General features: G+C 41.8%; 1 protein-coding gene across 1 annotated transcript in view; it reads right to left on the reverse strand.

The window, feature by feature from the left end:
* Positions 1-17125, reverse strand: part of LOC145343536 (uncharacterized) — a 96688-nt gene that overhangs the window by 73484 nt on the left and 6079 nt on the right. The window contains exons 3-7 of the mRNA XM_080189786.1: positions 15777-15810; positions 15018-15096; positions 8632-8720; positions 5472-5618; positions 4789-4840 (exon numbers count right to left, since the gene is read on the reverse strand). Coding sequence (XP_080045912.1) covers positions 4789-4840; positions 5472-5618; positions 8632-8720; positions 15018-15096; positions 15777-15810 — 401 coding nt within the window. The remainder of the gene's footprint in view (positions 1-4788; positions 4841-5471; positions 5619-8631; positions 8721-15017; positions 15097-15776; positions 15811-17125) is intronic.

Below are 17125 nucleotides of genomic sequence, written 5' to 3' on the forward strand. Positions count from 1 at the left end.
CTGTGGGTGGGGCCTCTTCCTGCTGGAGAGGTCGGCAGCATAGTGCTGAGTGGGCCATTGGTCATGCATCAGTCAGAACAAAGAGCCTTCCCTCTGATATCCAGCCCTGATCGCTGGTCTCGCTCTGTCACCTAGCCTGAGTGCAGAGTGGTAGCAGAATCCCCACAGGCCTCATCCCCTTGGCACTGCCAGTGCTTAATGGGCAGTACCAAGGCTCATCCTAGGCATTGCCATTTTGTCCCTTGGGCACTACTGGGGGCTAGGCTGGCACAGACTAGCTGGAAATTCCCAGCAGCAACCCCCCCTTAGCCCTGACCACCTAGGGAGCCTCCATGCCCCCCCCTCCCCCCGGGTCACTCCAGCAGCACCAGGCTGCCAGGTCCTCACTAGTAGGGAGCTGTTGTAAATCCTGCTGGAGTGGAACACTCCCGTCTAGCAGAATGGGGAGGCTTGCGGTCCCAGAGACTTCAGTCCCAGGCGTGCTAATATGTTAATCCTCATCATAATGATTTATTCAGCTCCACACTGATTTCTGGTGTAGAGCTGACAATGCCAGAAACCAAGAGGCTGGAAACACATGAAGGCCATGGCACCCAGCGGGTAGCCCACTATTTAGCCTCTGCTTGAGTCTCCCAGTCCGCTGCACTGCTCAAGCTCCCGTTGATTTTACCTGCCTGATTTTACTATATGTTTAATTCAATTAAAAGTAATATTGGAAGGACTGTAAAATAGTTTCTAATCAAGAATTCAGAAGGATAAGTTTGATGTGAGGGAAATGAGTTGAAGTGAAAAGTAGGAGGTCCGTGGTCACATTTCAGAAGATTGTCGATCATGCTAGGTAGCAGGATGAGAGCTATGGTGAGCTGAGAAGGATGTTTCTATCCTCAATGCTCTCAGCAATCATCTGCAGACCATGCCATAGTTGGCCCCATGATGCTGAGACCATCTCATCTGTAGAGCTCAGAAGTTGCAAGTGTTCTTATCCCTTTTGGATTTGTTTTGCTTGCTTCTATTATGTGTCAGATTGTGAAGAAGGTGAAGAATTTCAGCGCTATGTAGCACTGCATTTGGGTTATGTGCAAGACATAGCTGAAAAGCTGGAGAAACAGTGAGGGGTGGGTTTGTAACTGGCAGTACCAGAGATAGGTGAAGGTGAAATGGAGTATCTGGTTATTAGGCCATACCTGAGTGCCAATGGGTGCTGCTGGGTGAGTGATGGTGGTGTGGTGCGTTGAGCAGCATGAATCATGTCATGTGAAGATGCAGTCACTGACTTTGACTGCAGACATGAAGTCATTGGACTTCTTCTGGCACTGCTGCCAGGTTCTTGAGTCCAGATTCTGGGAGTTGGCCTTATGACCACTCCCAACTGAAAGTGGTTCTGGGGGGTCTCTTAGTACCTCACAGGCCATGGCATCTCTCCTCTTGCCCACCTGTACCACTCAGCCTCCAAAACCACATCCATCAGCGTGGATTCCTTTATGTACTCTGATGTTCATTTGGTAAGAATTTTCATTGTAGCAATCCTTTCTCAGGCATTCCTTTAAAGAGCTATCTGGCCTTTAAGAGAAAGTAGGCTGACTGTATTACATCACTGACAAATAACACTGCTGGTGCCTCTCGCTGTGCATAGAGCTTGCTGGCAGTATTGAGAAGAGGAGACTAGTGCTGGGAGTGCAAGGAGTGTTGCTGAAACCATACAGATGAAATAGGTAGACCATTTTTAAAAAATTGTCCACCTTAATCTGGGTGGGTGCAAATAGTCACAAATTGCAGCCCTGGCACCTGTAAATCAGGATGAATGAATTTTATGCCTTAACAGTTTTTTTAAACCAGCACAGAATTTGGACAAATGAGGGAGCTGCAAAAGAACAAACTTTGATGACAAGGCAGAGGGCAAAAATGATCAAATAACAATCGGGGTGATTATGTAAAACAAAGTGGGGTGGTGTGGATCAAGTAAAGAAGCAAAAGATGCATCCGGAGGAGATACACAAGATTATGGCAGAATCATAGAAGGGAAGAGAGGCATTGAAAATGTAGCAAAGAACAGAAAGTGATCGAAGAAAGGTAGGTTGATCACAGGGATGCATATCTATTATAAAGATTTTGGTTGAACTAATGCAAAAACATTTTCCCAGAAAGAAGAAAATGAGGAAGTAATTACAAAGCACCTTATTGTACCATTTACATTGCTTTAAACGCTTCACAATGAATTATCATGAACACGATATGGCAGTCTTTCTAGACCAGGGACATAGAGCATATAGAACATAGAACACTACAGCACAAACAGGCCCTTCGGCCCACGAGTTGCGCCGATCACATCAACACCTACCAATCTATAGACCTATCTATAACCCCCAATCCCATAAAACCCCATATACTCATCCAGAAGTCCTTTAAAAGACCCCAGCGAGTTCGCCTCCACCACCACTGACGGCAGCCGATTCCATTCACTCACCACCCTCTGAGTGAAAAACTTACCCCTAACATCACTTCTGTACTTTCCTCCCCACACCTTAAATCTGTGTCCTCTCGTAGCGACCATTTCAACCCGGGGAAATAGCCTCTGAGAATCCACCCTATCTATTCCTCTCAACATTTTATAAACTTCTATCAGGTCGCCTCTCAACCTTCGTCTCTCCAGGGAAAAGAGACCCAGCTCCCTCGACCTAACTTCATAAGGCATGCCTCCCAGTCCAGGCAACATCTTTGCAAATCTCCTCTGTACCCTTTCAATAGCTTCTACGTCTTTCCTATAGTGAGGCGACCAGAACTGCGCACAGTACTCCAAATGAGGCCTGACAAGGGTCTTATAAAGTTGCAGCATTACCTCCCGACTCCTAAACTCAATCCCTCAATTAATGAAGGCCAGTACACCATACGCCTTCTTGACCACCTCTTCCACCTGCGAGGCCGATTTAAGAGTCCTGTGGACCCGGACCCCAAGATCCTTCTGCTCTTCAACACTACTAAGACTCCTGCCCTTGATAGTGTACTCGTTCATCCCGTTGGTTCTGCCAAAATGGACGACTACGCATTTATCCGCGTTGAAGTCCATCTGCCACTTCTCCGCCCAGTCCTGCATCCTATTTATGTCCTGCTGCAACTTTTGACATCCTTCCAGACCATCCACAACACCACCGACCTTCGTGTCATCAGCGAACTTACTTACCCATCCCTCCACTTCCTCATCCAGGTCATTTATGAAAATGACAAACAGCAAGGGTCCTAGAACAGATCCCTGGGGCACTCCACTGGTGACTGACCTCCATTCAGAAAAAGACCCATCCACAACCACTCTCTGCCTTCTGCAGGCAAGCCAGTTCTGGATCCACAAGGCCAAAGGCCCTTGGATCCCATGCCCTCTCACCTTCTCAAGAAGTCTTGCATGGGGGACCTTATCAAACGCCTTGCTGAAGTCCATGTACACCACGTCCACGGCACTTCCTTCGTCAATGTGTTCAGTCACATTATCGAAGAACTCAACTAGGCTCGTAAGGCACGACCTGCCCTTGACAAATCCATGCTGACTATTCCTGATCATGTCAAACCTCTCCAAATGCTCGTAAATCTTGTCCCTCAGAAGCCTCTCCATCAGCTTACCAACCACTGAGGTCAGACTCACCGGTCGGTAATTTCCCGGGCTATCTCTGTTCCCTTTCTTGAAAATAGGGACTACATCCGCAATCCTCCAATCTTCCGGAACCTCTCCCGTCTCCATTGATGACGCAAAGATCATCGCCAGGGGCTCTGCAATCACTTCCCTCGCCTCCCACAGTATCCTGGGGTACATCCCATTGGTCCCGGCGACTTATCTATCTTGATACAATTCAAAAGTTCTAACATATCCTCCACCTTAATATCCACAAACTCATTTGTGGGACATTTCATGAACTATTGAAAAGGAATAATCAATTAATCTTTTCTTCAAAGTACACAAAATGCTAGAAATGCTTGGACAGACAGCATCTGTGAAGAGAGAAACAAAGTTAGTATTTCAGGCTGATAACCTGTCATCAGAATGCCTTTGAATGGTTCTGTGAAACCTTGCAAATTTAACTGAACCATCTCAAAAGGTAACTGTGGCCCCATGTATCACATATTTTTCAAAGGAGAGTACTTTGTATAATGCAACTGTCCTTTGTTCTACATGATTGCGTCAACATTTAACGTAGTAAAATATCGCAAAATGCTTTACATGATGTAATCTACATTGAGCCTCAGAAGGTGAGATTGGGCTAAATTTTTCAGATGATTATTTTCAGCACTCGCGACCAGTTACAGCTCTTTAAACCAGCTGCCATTCCTTCCAGGTCAATTTTCTGGAAAGTGGCCAATTTGTAGGCTGCCTTTGGTGTGCCATCCAATTAAGGATGGCAGGCAGGTTGAGGAGTGAGGGTCAATCAGCACATTCAGAGCCTCCAAAGTAGCTGAGTGTCAGTGTGCTGTTGCTCCTTACATGAAGGGGGAATTAAACAAGTGTGAGAAAAACAGCTGAGGGAACAGCCATTTATGTACTCTGAGCACAGTCTCAGAGAGCTGGTCTCCCCCTCACCCCCTGCCCCATTATTAAGACGTGTGACCAAACACTTGGTCAAAGAGCTAGATTTTAAGAAGAGAGATTTTTATGTACAAATATCTTGATCAGAACGGTGATCAAAACATCGTGCAGTTTAACAAGTTTCTCTTTGTAATAAAGCTTATTCAATAACTTGTATCTTTCTATGTTAGCAGCTGAATACATTTCTGATGACAGGTGTCACAGCTTAAACCTGAACTTACCTAGGAGCTGGAGTCAGGCCCATAGTTTTAACGGGGGTCCAAGTCAGAGACACTAAATAACACAAAACAAGCAATAAGTCATTTAAGCCTTCAGATAAGCAAGCAAACTTTTTAACCTGAAACAGATAGGCATACCACTGAGTGTTTAAAATTATTTTAGACATCTTGTTACCTACCACACCAGCCTCAGTAGCTTTTGCAAATTATTAAATTATAGACCACAGCTGCCTCAATTAATTAATTGGTAAATGTACCAGTTATTGATACAATAGCATTAAGACCAGGGAATACAGATCATAAGATGATCCCAGGTCCTACAGCTAATTTATATAATATTGGAAAACATTTCCACGCCTGATTACTGAAACTATTGCTTCTTCCTAATGTTGTCATTGCAGTACACAAAAAGAGGTAAGATGTCCATTGCTCGAGTGGCTTCCTAAAATTGACTACCAGCTAACACATGGATAGTGATCACTTGGGTGACACAGAGAGTTCCTGTGGAAGTGAAACCTAGCAGAGAGTTTTGGTGTAATGTTGATTTTGAAGTCAACGGAAAAGAAAATCAAGAGTGATGTAAAACAGACACTTGATCCCAAATCATCCATTTTACCTTATTGTCCAAATCAAAATTACCCCAGTTGTCTTTACTGTAATCTATACATGTCGAAGTGTTTACCAACCTGTGTTAAACATGAAAAGGTCATCAGAAACGGCCCCATTCTGGATTCCACCAAAGACAAAAATGTTGTCCCCAACCAATGCTGCACTGTGGTTCAAAGTGCATGGTGCAATGCCACTAATCTGCAGCTTCTCCCACGTTAAAGACTCTGAATAATATAATGAAAACAACATTAGGATCCTGTTTATTTCAGAAAAAGGCAAAAATAATAAAAACACAATTCTAGACAAAATGTTTTCAATTCAAAGTAATGCCCTAATGTCTTTCTGGAAATTGAGTGGAGCTGCTTTAGAATGCAGGAGGTCCCTCTGGCATTATTTGGACTGAAAAATGATGGTTGCAGCAAAATTAAGAAACTATAAATAGTGGTAATATATTTCATTATGCTCTTTCCAAAAGGGGCTGTGGGACAGTACTTTGGATAAAATTAATCCATTTAGAATTTTAAGCTATTACTTTCTATTCAGAGCCATGTTTCAGATAGATTACAATGCCATCACAGTGAAACGCAGTAAAACAATCCCTGGAGTTCCCTCTTCGCAGCACAGTTTAGTGAAGCAGAAAATGTAACAAGTTGTGGTGCTGGCAGAATTTTCTTGTCCCATTTGCCACTGGAATTGTAAAGGGCAGGAGTGGACCACACAAAATTCCATTGACCATGGGCGGGACTTTCTGGTCTTGGGACGAGCGCAAAGACAGGCAGCACCACAGGTGACACAACTACCTGTGCAGCCCCCACAGCATTCCTCATTGCTATCAGTAGAGTACTGCTTGTCCCCTCAGGAAATTGGTGTAAATCTATAAGCACTGCTAGAAAAATAAATTTTATCTCCGTTATGCTTATACTGTACTTTCCTACAAAAACCTTGTAACGATAATAAAATGCAGTGGTTATAAAGAAGACGGCAGTCCCAGACAATCTGTAAGGACTTAAAACTAATTTAAAAGTCTCCAGAGTTAGACTAAATTTTCTCAGTTACTTGAAGACAGGTAGCAGGTTTGTAAAGCATTGTCAATCAGTCTGAAGGAGGCGGCAATCATTGGAAAGCTACAAGTAGTTTGGGAATAGGGCAAAATGGTACCCATACTCCAAAGGGTAACAAAGCAGACAGACAATTGAAGGACCATTCGTCTTTCTACAATTCATTAAAAATAAGCAAAGTAAATGAAAAATAATAAGATTGATTGTCAGGCGTAAACCTGAGGATTCCTTGTACAGCAAAAATCTAGTAAACAGCAGTCAACATAATTTCAGATGAGGATGAGCCTATCAGATCAAACTGCTTAATTTCTGTTAGGAAGTGAGAACTCAAAGCTGACTGGGGTAAATCCTAAGATATTGTGCACTTAAAGGAATTTGTTAAAGTTCATATAAATGGTTAAAAATTAAGCTTAATGCTTTGGGGATTCAGGGTAAAAATTCAAAATGGAGTAAGATATGACTGAATGATAAAGTAAGAATCAGTATTGTGACCAGGATGGGTGGAAATAGTCCCCAGGGCTCACACAATATTGGGCCTTTCCAATTTACATAAATAGATTCAGAACTCAATATACAGAATATGTGGTGAGGTTAATTCCATCTTGTCATACAAAAAGTCAACGGGGAACTCACCTGCACACCCGATGGCTATTCCAGAGCTATTTAATGCTCGGCAGAGCATTAATTGGCTGGAGACAAACCTTCAACTCCCACATAGGAACGGAGCCCTGCTTCTAAAATAGGTAGTCCTGTTGGGCCATCTATTGGTTACAGCTCTCTGCTCCCAGCAGTGGAATTGAGAGTGGGTCCAGTCAGTCCCAGTGAACAAAGAGCCAAAAACCATGTGAAAGTTAAGTTTGAAGGACTTTCAATGGGCTGGGTCATGAGGTCCGAGGGTAGGGATCGTGGACAAGGCAAGGGAGATGGGGAACAAGGTACACAATCCAGAGAAGGAACACCGGGGTAGGGCAATCAAAAATGGGGCCTTGCAAGCGATTCACACCAAATCAGGCGAGGTATCCTAAGTAGGAGTTTGCATGTTCTCCTCATATCTGCATGAGTTTCCACCAGGTGCTCCAGTTTCCTTCCATAAACAAAGATATGTAGACTAGTTGGATTGCTATGATAAATATGTGGGGTTACATGGTAGGGGAGGGGGTGGACAGGTTAAGATACTCCTTTGGATAGTAGGTGCAGGTGCAATGAGCCAAATGGCCTCCTTTTGCACTGTAAGAATTTAAAGGTTCCATGGATCCCCTTCCCACACTCGTCAGCCTTCTTCCATCATTAACCTTCTCCTGTCAGCCAAAAAGGGTGACCTCATCCACTGCCAGTAAAATCAGGGTGAGGTCAAAGTTGAGTGTATAGTTGGCAAGAAAGTTAATCACAGAATGTTATGTGCCTCGCAGCCTGCAAACCCAGCCACAGAGGACTGTTAAATTCTGCCCAATGTACATTTATGCATTTTATAAATGTTATCAGACTAGAAGAATAAAAAGGTGGCAAATTACAGAAACCACAGAATATACTAAAATCTGAGACATCCAACTGTCTCTAGATTTACTGTAACCCCGGTCCATTTTCTGGGTGGGATGGCATACAGGTAGAACTCACAAAAGAATTTCTGTTGTTAGCAAGGAAGTATTGCTGCTAATGAGAGAAATCCTGATTGTAGCATGGTGGGACCAAAGAGGAAGAATCCTGAGGATCTCAGCCAGACTTTTACTGAAGGTTCCAGTCAATACTGAGGCCTTCAGTCAACATATTGAATGGAGGCAGAAGTGGTCATTATGGCTGTTACCCTGATCTCAGTGGACAGTCTTAGGTAGTGGTGGGAAGAGGGGTGGATGAGAGACAAGTGTGTGCAATGGTTGGAGAAAGCGCGGGTATTTGCAGTGCAGATGGAGGTGAAGGGAGGAAATGGACCTTGGGGTAAGGAAGCCTTGTTTGGCTCCGTCTTTCTACTGTCCCTATTTTTCCAACCTATGTGATTGTCACTCCTGTAGATTTTATTCATTCGATGAAAAAATGAAATCTGAAGTGTTTTGATCATTGCAATTTTGGGCAAACAATAGTTTCAATAAAGAACTAGGTAATTTGTACAAATTATAAAACAAAAACTAGAAAGTTTACATCTTAAATGGTAAAATTAGAAAAAATAAATTTGGCTCAAACCCACCTATATCAAAGCAGTACATTCCAGGTAAGCATTCCTCTACAAGGTGGTAGGACCGGCCTCCAAACAAATAGATTTTTCCTTTCACAACACTTAAAAAGAAAGTTTTTTTTTAGGTTCTGCAGAAGTTTAAATGTTTTGCTACTGTATTTAACTTTACAAAACTCCATTGTACAAGAAAAGTTGGAGATAAGTAAAAAAAATTGCATGTTCATATATCAGCATAGAAACATAGAAAATTGGAGCAGTAGTAGGCCATTTGAGTGGAGAAATTTCTCCTTATCTCAGTCCTAAATGGTTTACCCTGTGTCCCTGGTTCCGGCTTCCCCGCTATCGAGAACATCCATCCATCGACCCTGTCTAGTCCTGTGAGAATTTTATAGGTGACTCAATCGCTCCTCATACGTCAGTCCTGCCATCCCAGCAATCTGTCTGGTAAACCTTCACTGCTCTCCTTCTAAAGCAAGAACATCCTTCTTCAGCAGGGAGATCAAAACTGCAGACAATCTTCCAGGCCCTGTAAAATTGCAGCAAGACATTCCTGCTCCTGTATTCCAATCCCCTTGCTCTGAAGGCCAACATACCAATTGCCTTCTTCACCATCTCCTGCATTTGCATGCTTACTTTCAGCGACTGGTATACAAGAACATACAGGTCTCAGTGCACATTCCTCGCTCTCAATCTATCACCATTCAGGTAGTAATGTGCCTTCTTGTTTTTGCTACCAAAGTGGATAACCTCAAATTTATCCACATTATACTGCTTCTGTCATGCTTTTGCCCCCTCACTTAACATATCCAGATCACACTGAAGCACCTCTGCATTCAAACTTGGCCCTAATGCACTGCGTAGGAAGGCTTACATGTAAAGACAGTTGATGAACAGTGGCAGTTGTTTAAGGAGATATTTAATTCCTCCCAACTAAAATATATTCCAGAGAGAAAGATAGATAGCAAGAGGAGAAAAAATATATTCATGGCCAAGCAAGGAAGTTAAAGACAACATAAAGACAAAGCTAAGGTATATCATATTGCAAAGGCCAGTGGCAAGCTGGAAGTTTAGAAACTTTTAAAGATCAACAAAGGTAACTAAAAAAGTGAAAAGAACAAAGGTAAATTATGAAAAAAAACTAGCACAAAATATTTTTAAAAAGCAACAGCTTCTATAACTGTATAAAAGACAGTAATCAAAGTGACTGTTGGTCTCTTGGAGCATGAGACCAGTGAGTTAATAGTGGAGAATACAGAAATGGTAGAGATGATAAATCAATATTTTCCCTCAGTTTTCATAGTGGAGGGTACTAGTACCATCTCAATAGCAACAGGTAATGCAGAGGTAATAGAAAGGGAGGGGATTAAAACAATCATCATCAGTAGGAAAAATAATATTCAAACTGTTGTGATTGTTGGCAGACAAGTCCCCAGGATCTGATGGGTGATATCATGGAAAAATGCTAATGTAACATCCTTATTCAAAAAGGGAAGGAGGCAGAAAATAAGAAACTATAGACCAGTTAGATTAAGATCTGTTATTGGGAAATTGTTAGAAGCCATTATTAAGGAAGTAATAGGGGATATTTGGAAAGTTAAAGCGCAATCCATCAAAGTCAGCATGGTTTTATGAAGGTTACATCATGTTTGATTAATTACTAGAGTACTTCAAAGATGTAACAAACCAAGTGGATAATGGTGATCCTGTGGATGCAGGATATCTGGACTTCAGGAAGGCATTTGATAAGGTGCCACACAGAAGGTTAATACACAAGGTGAGATCACATGGAGTTAGAGGTAATTTATTAGCTTGGATAGAAGACTGACTAACTGACAGAATAAACACGTGAGAATACCATCCACCAGGTACATGGTAAATACTCTTGCAACTCGGCCAACATTGTCTACCTGATACGTTGCAAGAAAGGATGTCCCGAAGCATGGTACATTGGGGAGACCATGCAGACGCTACGACAACGGATGAATGAACATCGCTCGACAGTCACCAGGCAAGACTGTTCCCTTCCTGTTGGCGAACACTTCAGTGGTCACGGGCATTCAGCCTCTGACCTTCGGGTAAGCATTCTCCAAGGCGGCCTTCACGACACACGACAGCGCAGAGTCGCTGAACAGAGACTGATAGCCAAGTTCCGCACACATGAGGACGGTCTCAACAGGGATCTTGGGTTCATGTCGCACTATCTGTAACCCCCGTGACTTGCCTGGGTTTGCAAAACCTCACTTACTGTACTGTCTGGAGACAATACACATCTCTTTAAACTGTGATCAGTGCTCCTACCACTCACATTGTCAGCCACTTCAGGTCTTGAACAGCAGGTTAGGTGTAAGGATTCGCATTTTAATCAGTAATCTCTAAACTGTCTGTGCTTTATATGCTCTGTCTGAGGCCAGAACTCTCCATTCACCTGACGAAGAGGGTAACCCCTCGAAAGCTTGTGAGAATATTATCAAGTAAATAGGTTGGACTAAAACCTGGTGTTGTCAGACTTTTTACTGTGTTTACGCCAGTCCAACGCCGGCATACCCACATCATAACTGACAGAAGGCAGAGAATTGGGATAAATGGGTCTTTTTCTGGTTGGCAGATATAACTAATGGGTGACATTGGGTTTGGTCCTCGGGCTCCAACTATTTACAATTTATATTAGTGATAATGGATACAGGAATAGAAGGTACTGTAGCTAAATTTGCAGATGACACTAAAATAAGTTGGACAGTGAGTTGCAATGCGGAAATAAGAGATGTATAAATAGATGCAGATAGGTTAGAAGAATGGGCCAAAATGTGGCAGATGGATTTTAACATGGATAGGTGTGAGGTTATCCATTTTGGTTGGATAAATGGAAAGGCAACTTAAATGCAGAGAGACTTTGGGATGCTTTGGTGTAGAGGGATCTGCATGTCCTTGTGCATGAGTCATTTGCAGTAAGATGCTGACATTGCCAAAGTTGCCTTTTGACGTAGTTTGGCAAACAGCATTATCCATAGACATGGTGGAACATGACTGAAGAGGAGTCTAAGTTAACAACTGCCAGTTATCTGCTGACTGCAACCGAATAAACAGAAGGCCCCAACATCAGCAGTAGCAAAGGTAATAAAAGGTCTCATTACTGGTGCTTAGGCCAACAATGAGTACAGAATTGTCAATTTGTGAAGGCAGAGTGCTACAGTTTCAAGAAGAATGGTTATCTTACAAAAGCATGTCAGAAGAAGGATTGATGCTGCCATGCCTGATGGAGCTGCCAGCCAATTAGATTTCTACTGAGGGATGGAAATCCCACACTGCCCCGATTCAGCCTTCAAACAGCATGTTATGACAGCAGGATGGGTTGGCATAGAGCAGTTCAGCTTCCCACCGGCTTTGCTTCCAGGGATCAGTCTGCCCCTCATAATGTGTTACTTCATGAGTCTAAGTTATGTGTTTTTAAAATTCATATGGCATTTGGGTGTTGCTGGGCTAGCCCAGCATTTATTGCCCAACCCTAGTTACCCTTGAGAAGGTGGTGGTGAATTGCTTTCTTGAACTGCTGCAGTCCCTGAGGACTAAGTTCATCCAGTGCTGTTAGGGAGGGAGTTTCAGAATTTTGACAAGGAGACAATGAAGGAATGGCAATTATATTTCCAAATCATGATGGTAAGTGACTTGGAGGGGAACTTCCAGGTGGTGATGTTCTCACTTATCTTCTGCCCTTGTTTTTTTAGATGATAGCAGTCATGCATTTGAAAGGTGCTGCCTAAGGAACAATGGTGAATTCCTGCAGTACATCTTGTAGATCATACACGTTGTTGCCATTCTTCACTGGTGGTGGAGGAAGTGAATGTTTGTGGAAGGTATACCAATCAAGTGGCATGCTTTGTCTGGATGGTGCTGCACCCATGCAGGCAAGTGGAGAGTATTCCATCACACTCCTTGTGATTTGTAGATGATGGCCTGCTTTGGGATGTCAGAAGGGGAGTTACTCATCGCAGGATTCCTAGCCTCTAATCTGCTCTTGTAGCCACAGTATTCATATGGCTAGACCAGTTCAGTTTCTGGTCAATAGTAACCCCAGGATGTTGATAATGGGGGACTCAGTAATGGTAATGCCATTGAATGATAAGTAGTGATGGTTAGATTCTCTTGTGTTGGAGATAATCGTTGCCCGGCGCTTGTGTGGCATGAATGTTATTTGTCACTCGTCAGCTCAAGCCTGGATATTTGATTATTAATACAAACATAGTGTTTTTCAGTTTCATAGGCCATTTGGTGTTTCTTCAGCCCTTGGAATTTTTCAAGGATAATAAGGACTTGAGCAAGCAGTGTGCTGTTTGCATGACATGCTTATTTCAGCTCCAAACAAACTCACAATGACAGAGTGAAAGAAGTGCTCAAATGTTTGGAAAAACCTGGAGTTCAGGTAAAGACACACAAATGAGGAATGTTTCAAAACTGCAGAGTACTTGGCCAATGTGTAGACAAAGATGGTTTGCATTGTATCAAGACTAAGATTCAAGTGATAGGAAATGCCCCACACCCTCAGAATATTTCTAAGCTCAGATATTTTACGTGTCTAGTAAATTATAATAGTAAAATCATACCAAATTTGCATCTATTAAATGAACTCTTGAGGAAGGATGTTCTGTGGAATTGGACAAAGGAGTGACAAAATATTCAAGTTTTATAAACAAATCAATAGACATACAATGCTTGTCCATTGCAACGTGTCCAAAAATTTTAAGATAGCACGTGATGCCTCTCCATATGAGGTCACCATTATCCAACATCTTTTGGTGACGACAGACTGACTGCATTTGCTTCACGCACCTTCAGTGCCAATGAGCACAGAACACAAAGCATTGTTTTTTGAATTTTAGATCAAGAAGATGTCATAAATACTCATACAGTTGTAGTTCCACAATTAAACCTAATCAAAAGCTAGTGCATCCAAAGTCTCCAAAACCCACTTTAGCAGCAGAGAAAGGCTTTGATTTTGTTTGCTTATCAGTACAACATTAAGTGCAGGTGATCAGAAGATCAGTGTAATGCCGATGTGATGTTTAGATTATCATCAGAAGTTAAGGTCAACAGGAAAAATGTCTTCTTTTTATACATATATGGGCCAGTCAGTACAGATTACATTGGAGAACCAATAAGTTGAATCAGAAGGCTAAGGAGAAAGGTCATCATCCTAAGTGGTTAAAGTGGCTACCAAGAAGAGTCATGAAAATATGTGGTCCTCACACATATTTAGTCGAGATGTTTGGTAGTGGAAAGGTTAGGCTTGTGCGTATAAATCACATTAACCTTCAGAAGCTCATGATGAAAAACAACCAATTGAGCCTGATGAATTAGTTAGCTAGGACAGTTACAGTAGCACAAGCTGTGCCTGAAAATGGTTTAGATCCAAGTCAGTGTCAGACAGACACATTTGAGAAAGTGGAAAATTCAATTGAAGATCAAGATCAAAATTAGCTTCAGGCCAATATGGGTCAAAGTCCTTCTCCAAATTTTGAAAGTTTGGGTCAAGAATGGCTGTTTCCTCTTGGGAATAGGAAACAAATGGAAATAAATGAAAAACAAGAAATGTATACAAGTTATATGGATTCAACACAGTGTAACTTTCATAAAGCAGGAGGAATGTAATAGCACGCTCTTGTGGCTATTTATGTATGTATGAATACAAACCAAACCAGAATAAACCAGCTCAGTCAGGAACTGGAGCTTCATGTGAATGCACCAGTGTTTTTACCCTGCCAAGATATCACAAACATCTCAGAGTTTGGCTCCAGGCAAGTAACTATCTATTTATGGACCCATCTTGATATCTTCATCAGTGGCAGCATTGAAGTGAAATAAACCTTGATTTCTGCACAGCATTTCAATTTCTCTTCTAACTGGTAAACAGCACATATAAACATGTTAATGTCAGTGACAGTAGATCTTTATATGCAACCCAAGTGTCTACTTATTTTTGCTGCCACTAGTGACACTGATAGATAAACTTTAAAGGGAATTGTTATTTGAAGATAATCCTACATTTTATGTCCTGAATTTACAAATTGTTACCATACCAATTTCTGACACTCCTGCTCCACTGAGGGCTGGAACTAAGCTGGCCTCCTCATCAGTATTACTGACATCATAGAAAGGAGGAAGAGTAATCACACTGGAAGTGAAACCAACCCTTCCCACTTCTGAGTACAGCACTCATATCCAGAGCAAAGGGAAGATGTTTTTCCACTGCTAGCACTAAATTAAAAATTGCTGATGGCAACTTCATTCACTGTTATCAATATCAGTGAGTTATGCTGTGAAGGCAACAATCTTAATCAGTCTGATCAGATATCCACCCCAGTATCTGGCAGTTTTCACTCCAAAAGTCCTATGTACTGTCTTACCACATGGAGTGCCCTTCTCTGGATGATGGTATGTATCCACTTTGTGGTATTATTTCCCAGCTCAGATCAGAGGGAGTTACTGTTATGAACAGAACATAAATCATTAATATTGTAATACAGTAATTTTTAAAAATAGAAATAATCAATCGGGAACATCGAGACTTTAAATCTGTTCAGACTAAATGGGCAGAATTCTTTGTTTTTGAACAGTGGCAGACAGCTCCGTCAGCACCTTTTCTGCTGGCCAGAGCAGCGAGATCCTGCGCTAGCTTCTGCGCTTGGAACTTAATTACGCACAGGTGAGTTCCTTTGTGAGACTGGCAGCTGGCTTGTCTGCCTGCCATCAGCTGGCAGGTTCAAAGATCTGGCACCATATTTCAGTATCAGTCCAGTACACTCATCACTCTCTCCAGCTCATCTGTCCTCACTAGACCACTCAGAACATCACCCTGTGGTAAAGGCTAGCAGTCTTGAAAAGAAGTCTGTTTCTCAATTCAACCACTTTCCCTCCAAGCCCATCACTTGAGAGGCACCCATGCCCCACTTCATCCTTATCCACTGCATCTGGAGTCTATGTGCATTACCTTCCAGCAAAGGATGTGGTATTCTTTAGACCCTCTAGTTTGTGAGCCTTTCAGGCAGCCTCGTCAGGGTGCAGCTTCCTTCCCCATAATGCACAATAAAAGGACAGGTTTAAATTAACCATTCATGATTTTGTATTTCTTAAATTGTGTTACAAACCTCACTATAGCTACATACCTGTAAGCATGTAGAAATCACCAAAATATTTGGGCTGCTCACCCTAACAAACACAAAATTATTCCAGAATTAGATTCAAACATTTCATAGTGACATATTGTATGAATGTAAATTACTAATTACAATTGAAGCTACAACATTTCTATTCCATTCAGAGGCACTAACTGACCTGTTAATTGTTTTCAGCATCTTTTACGATTTGAACACCTATGGTTTTTGTTTTCCTTTTAAGAAAAATAAAATGCTAACTTAACTTCTAAAGCAATCATCTTGTATACTTTGATGGACTAGATAAACCAAAGTAACTATTTCTACTTATTGAGCTAGTTCTTTATTTCCCTGATAGCTGATCTCAACCAGGAAAACTTCAGCATTTCTCAGGCGTGAGAAAGGAAAAACAAATTACAGGATTCATGCTTCAATTTGCTATCCAATGCCCTCTGCTAAAATGGAGGAATAGGAAAGATTAGAAAAGAGATGTAGCGGTATCTGGTAAAGAATGCTGCAAAGTGAGTCAGTGTAGATAGGAAGGGGTATGAATAGAGTCAAAATGGTTAGAGTTCAAAGTTCAAAAAGGGATTTATTGCATTAATAATGATGCGTTATAAACCTCCAAATTAGGGAAAGAAAATGGAAAAGAAAATTTGCTTTCAAAATAGAGAAGTGAGAATAACAAATTGCTACTCTGTTTGATTTCAGTTATCCACCCATTAATTGAGAAAAAAGAATGTTAGATCTAAAATGCATACAGGACTCATTCATCACATTGTATGCTAGTACAATGGCAGAAGTTTTGCTAAATCTGATTATAAATAATGAAATAGTGGAGATCAGGTAGATAAGTTAACTAAAGCTAGGAGTCTTGAAAGTTGTGATCAAGACATGATAAGGCTTAAAATCCAACTAGAGGAAAAGTTATTACTAAACTAGAACACCAAATTGTGTCAGAGCAAACAAATGGAATGGAAGTAGGCCTGATGCTGTGAAAGTGAAGAAGATTTGAACGTTTAGATTCATAGATATAGGTACATAGGACATTAAAGACATGAGGTAGGGTATCCACTTTGAATATAAGAACATAAGAAATAGGAGCAGGAGTAGGCCATCTAGCCCCTCGAGTCTGCCCCGCCATTCAATAAGATCATGGCTGATCTGTCGTGGCTCAGTTCCACATTCCCGCCCTCTCCCCATAACCCTTAATCCCCTCGCCTACCAAAAACCTATCAACCCGCGCCTTAAAAATATTGAGCGAGGCAGCCTCCACCACTTCAACGGGCAAAGAATTCCAGAGATTCACCACCCTTTGAGTGAAGAAGTTCCTCCTCAACTCCGTTCTAAACCGCCCCCCC

Source organism: Carcharhinus amblyrhynchos, chromosome 5, assembly GCF_965287045.1.
Source record: "Carcharhinus amblyrhynchos chromosome 5, sCarAmb.v2.hapA, whole genome shotgun sequence".
In the NCBI taxonomy this organism is placed as follows: domain Eukaryota; kingdom Metazoa; phylum Chordata; class Chondrichthyes; order Carcharhiniformes; family Carcharhinidae; genus Carcharhinus; species Carcharhinus amblyrhynchos.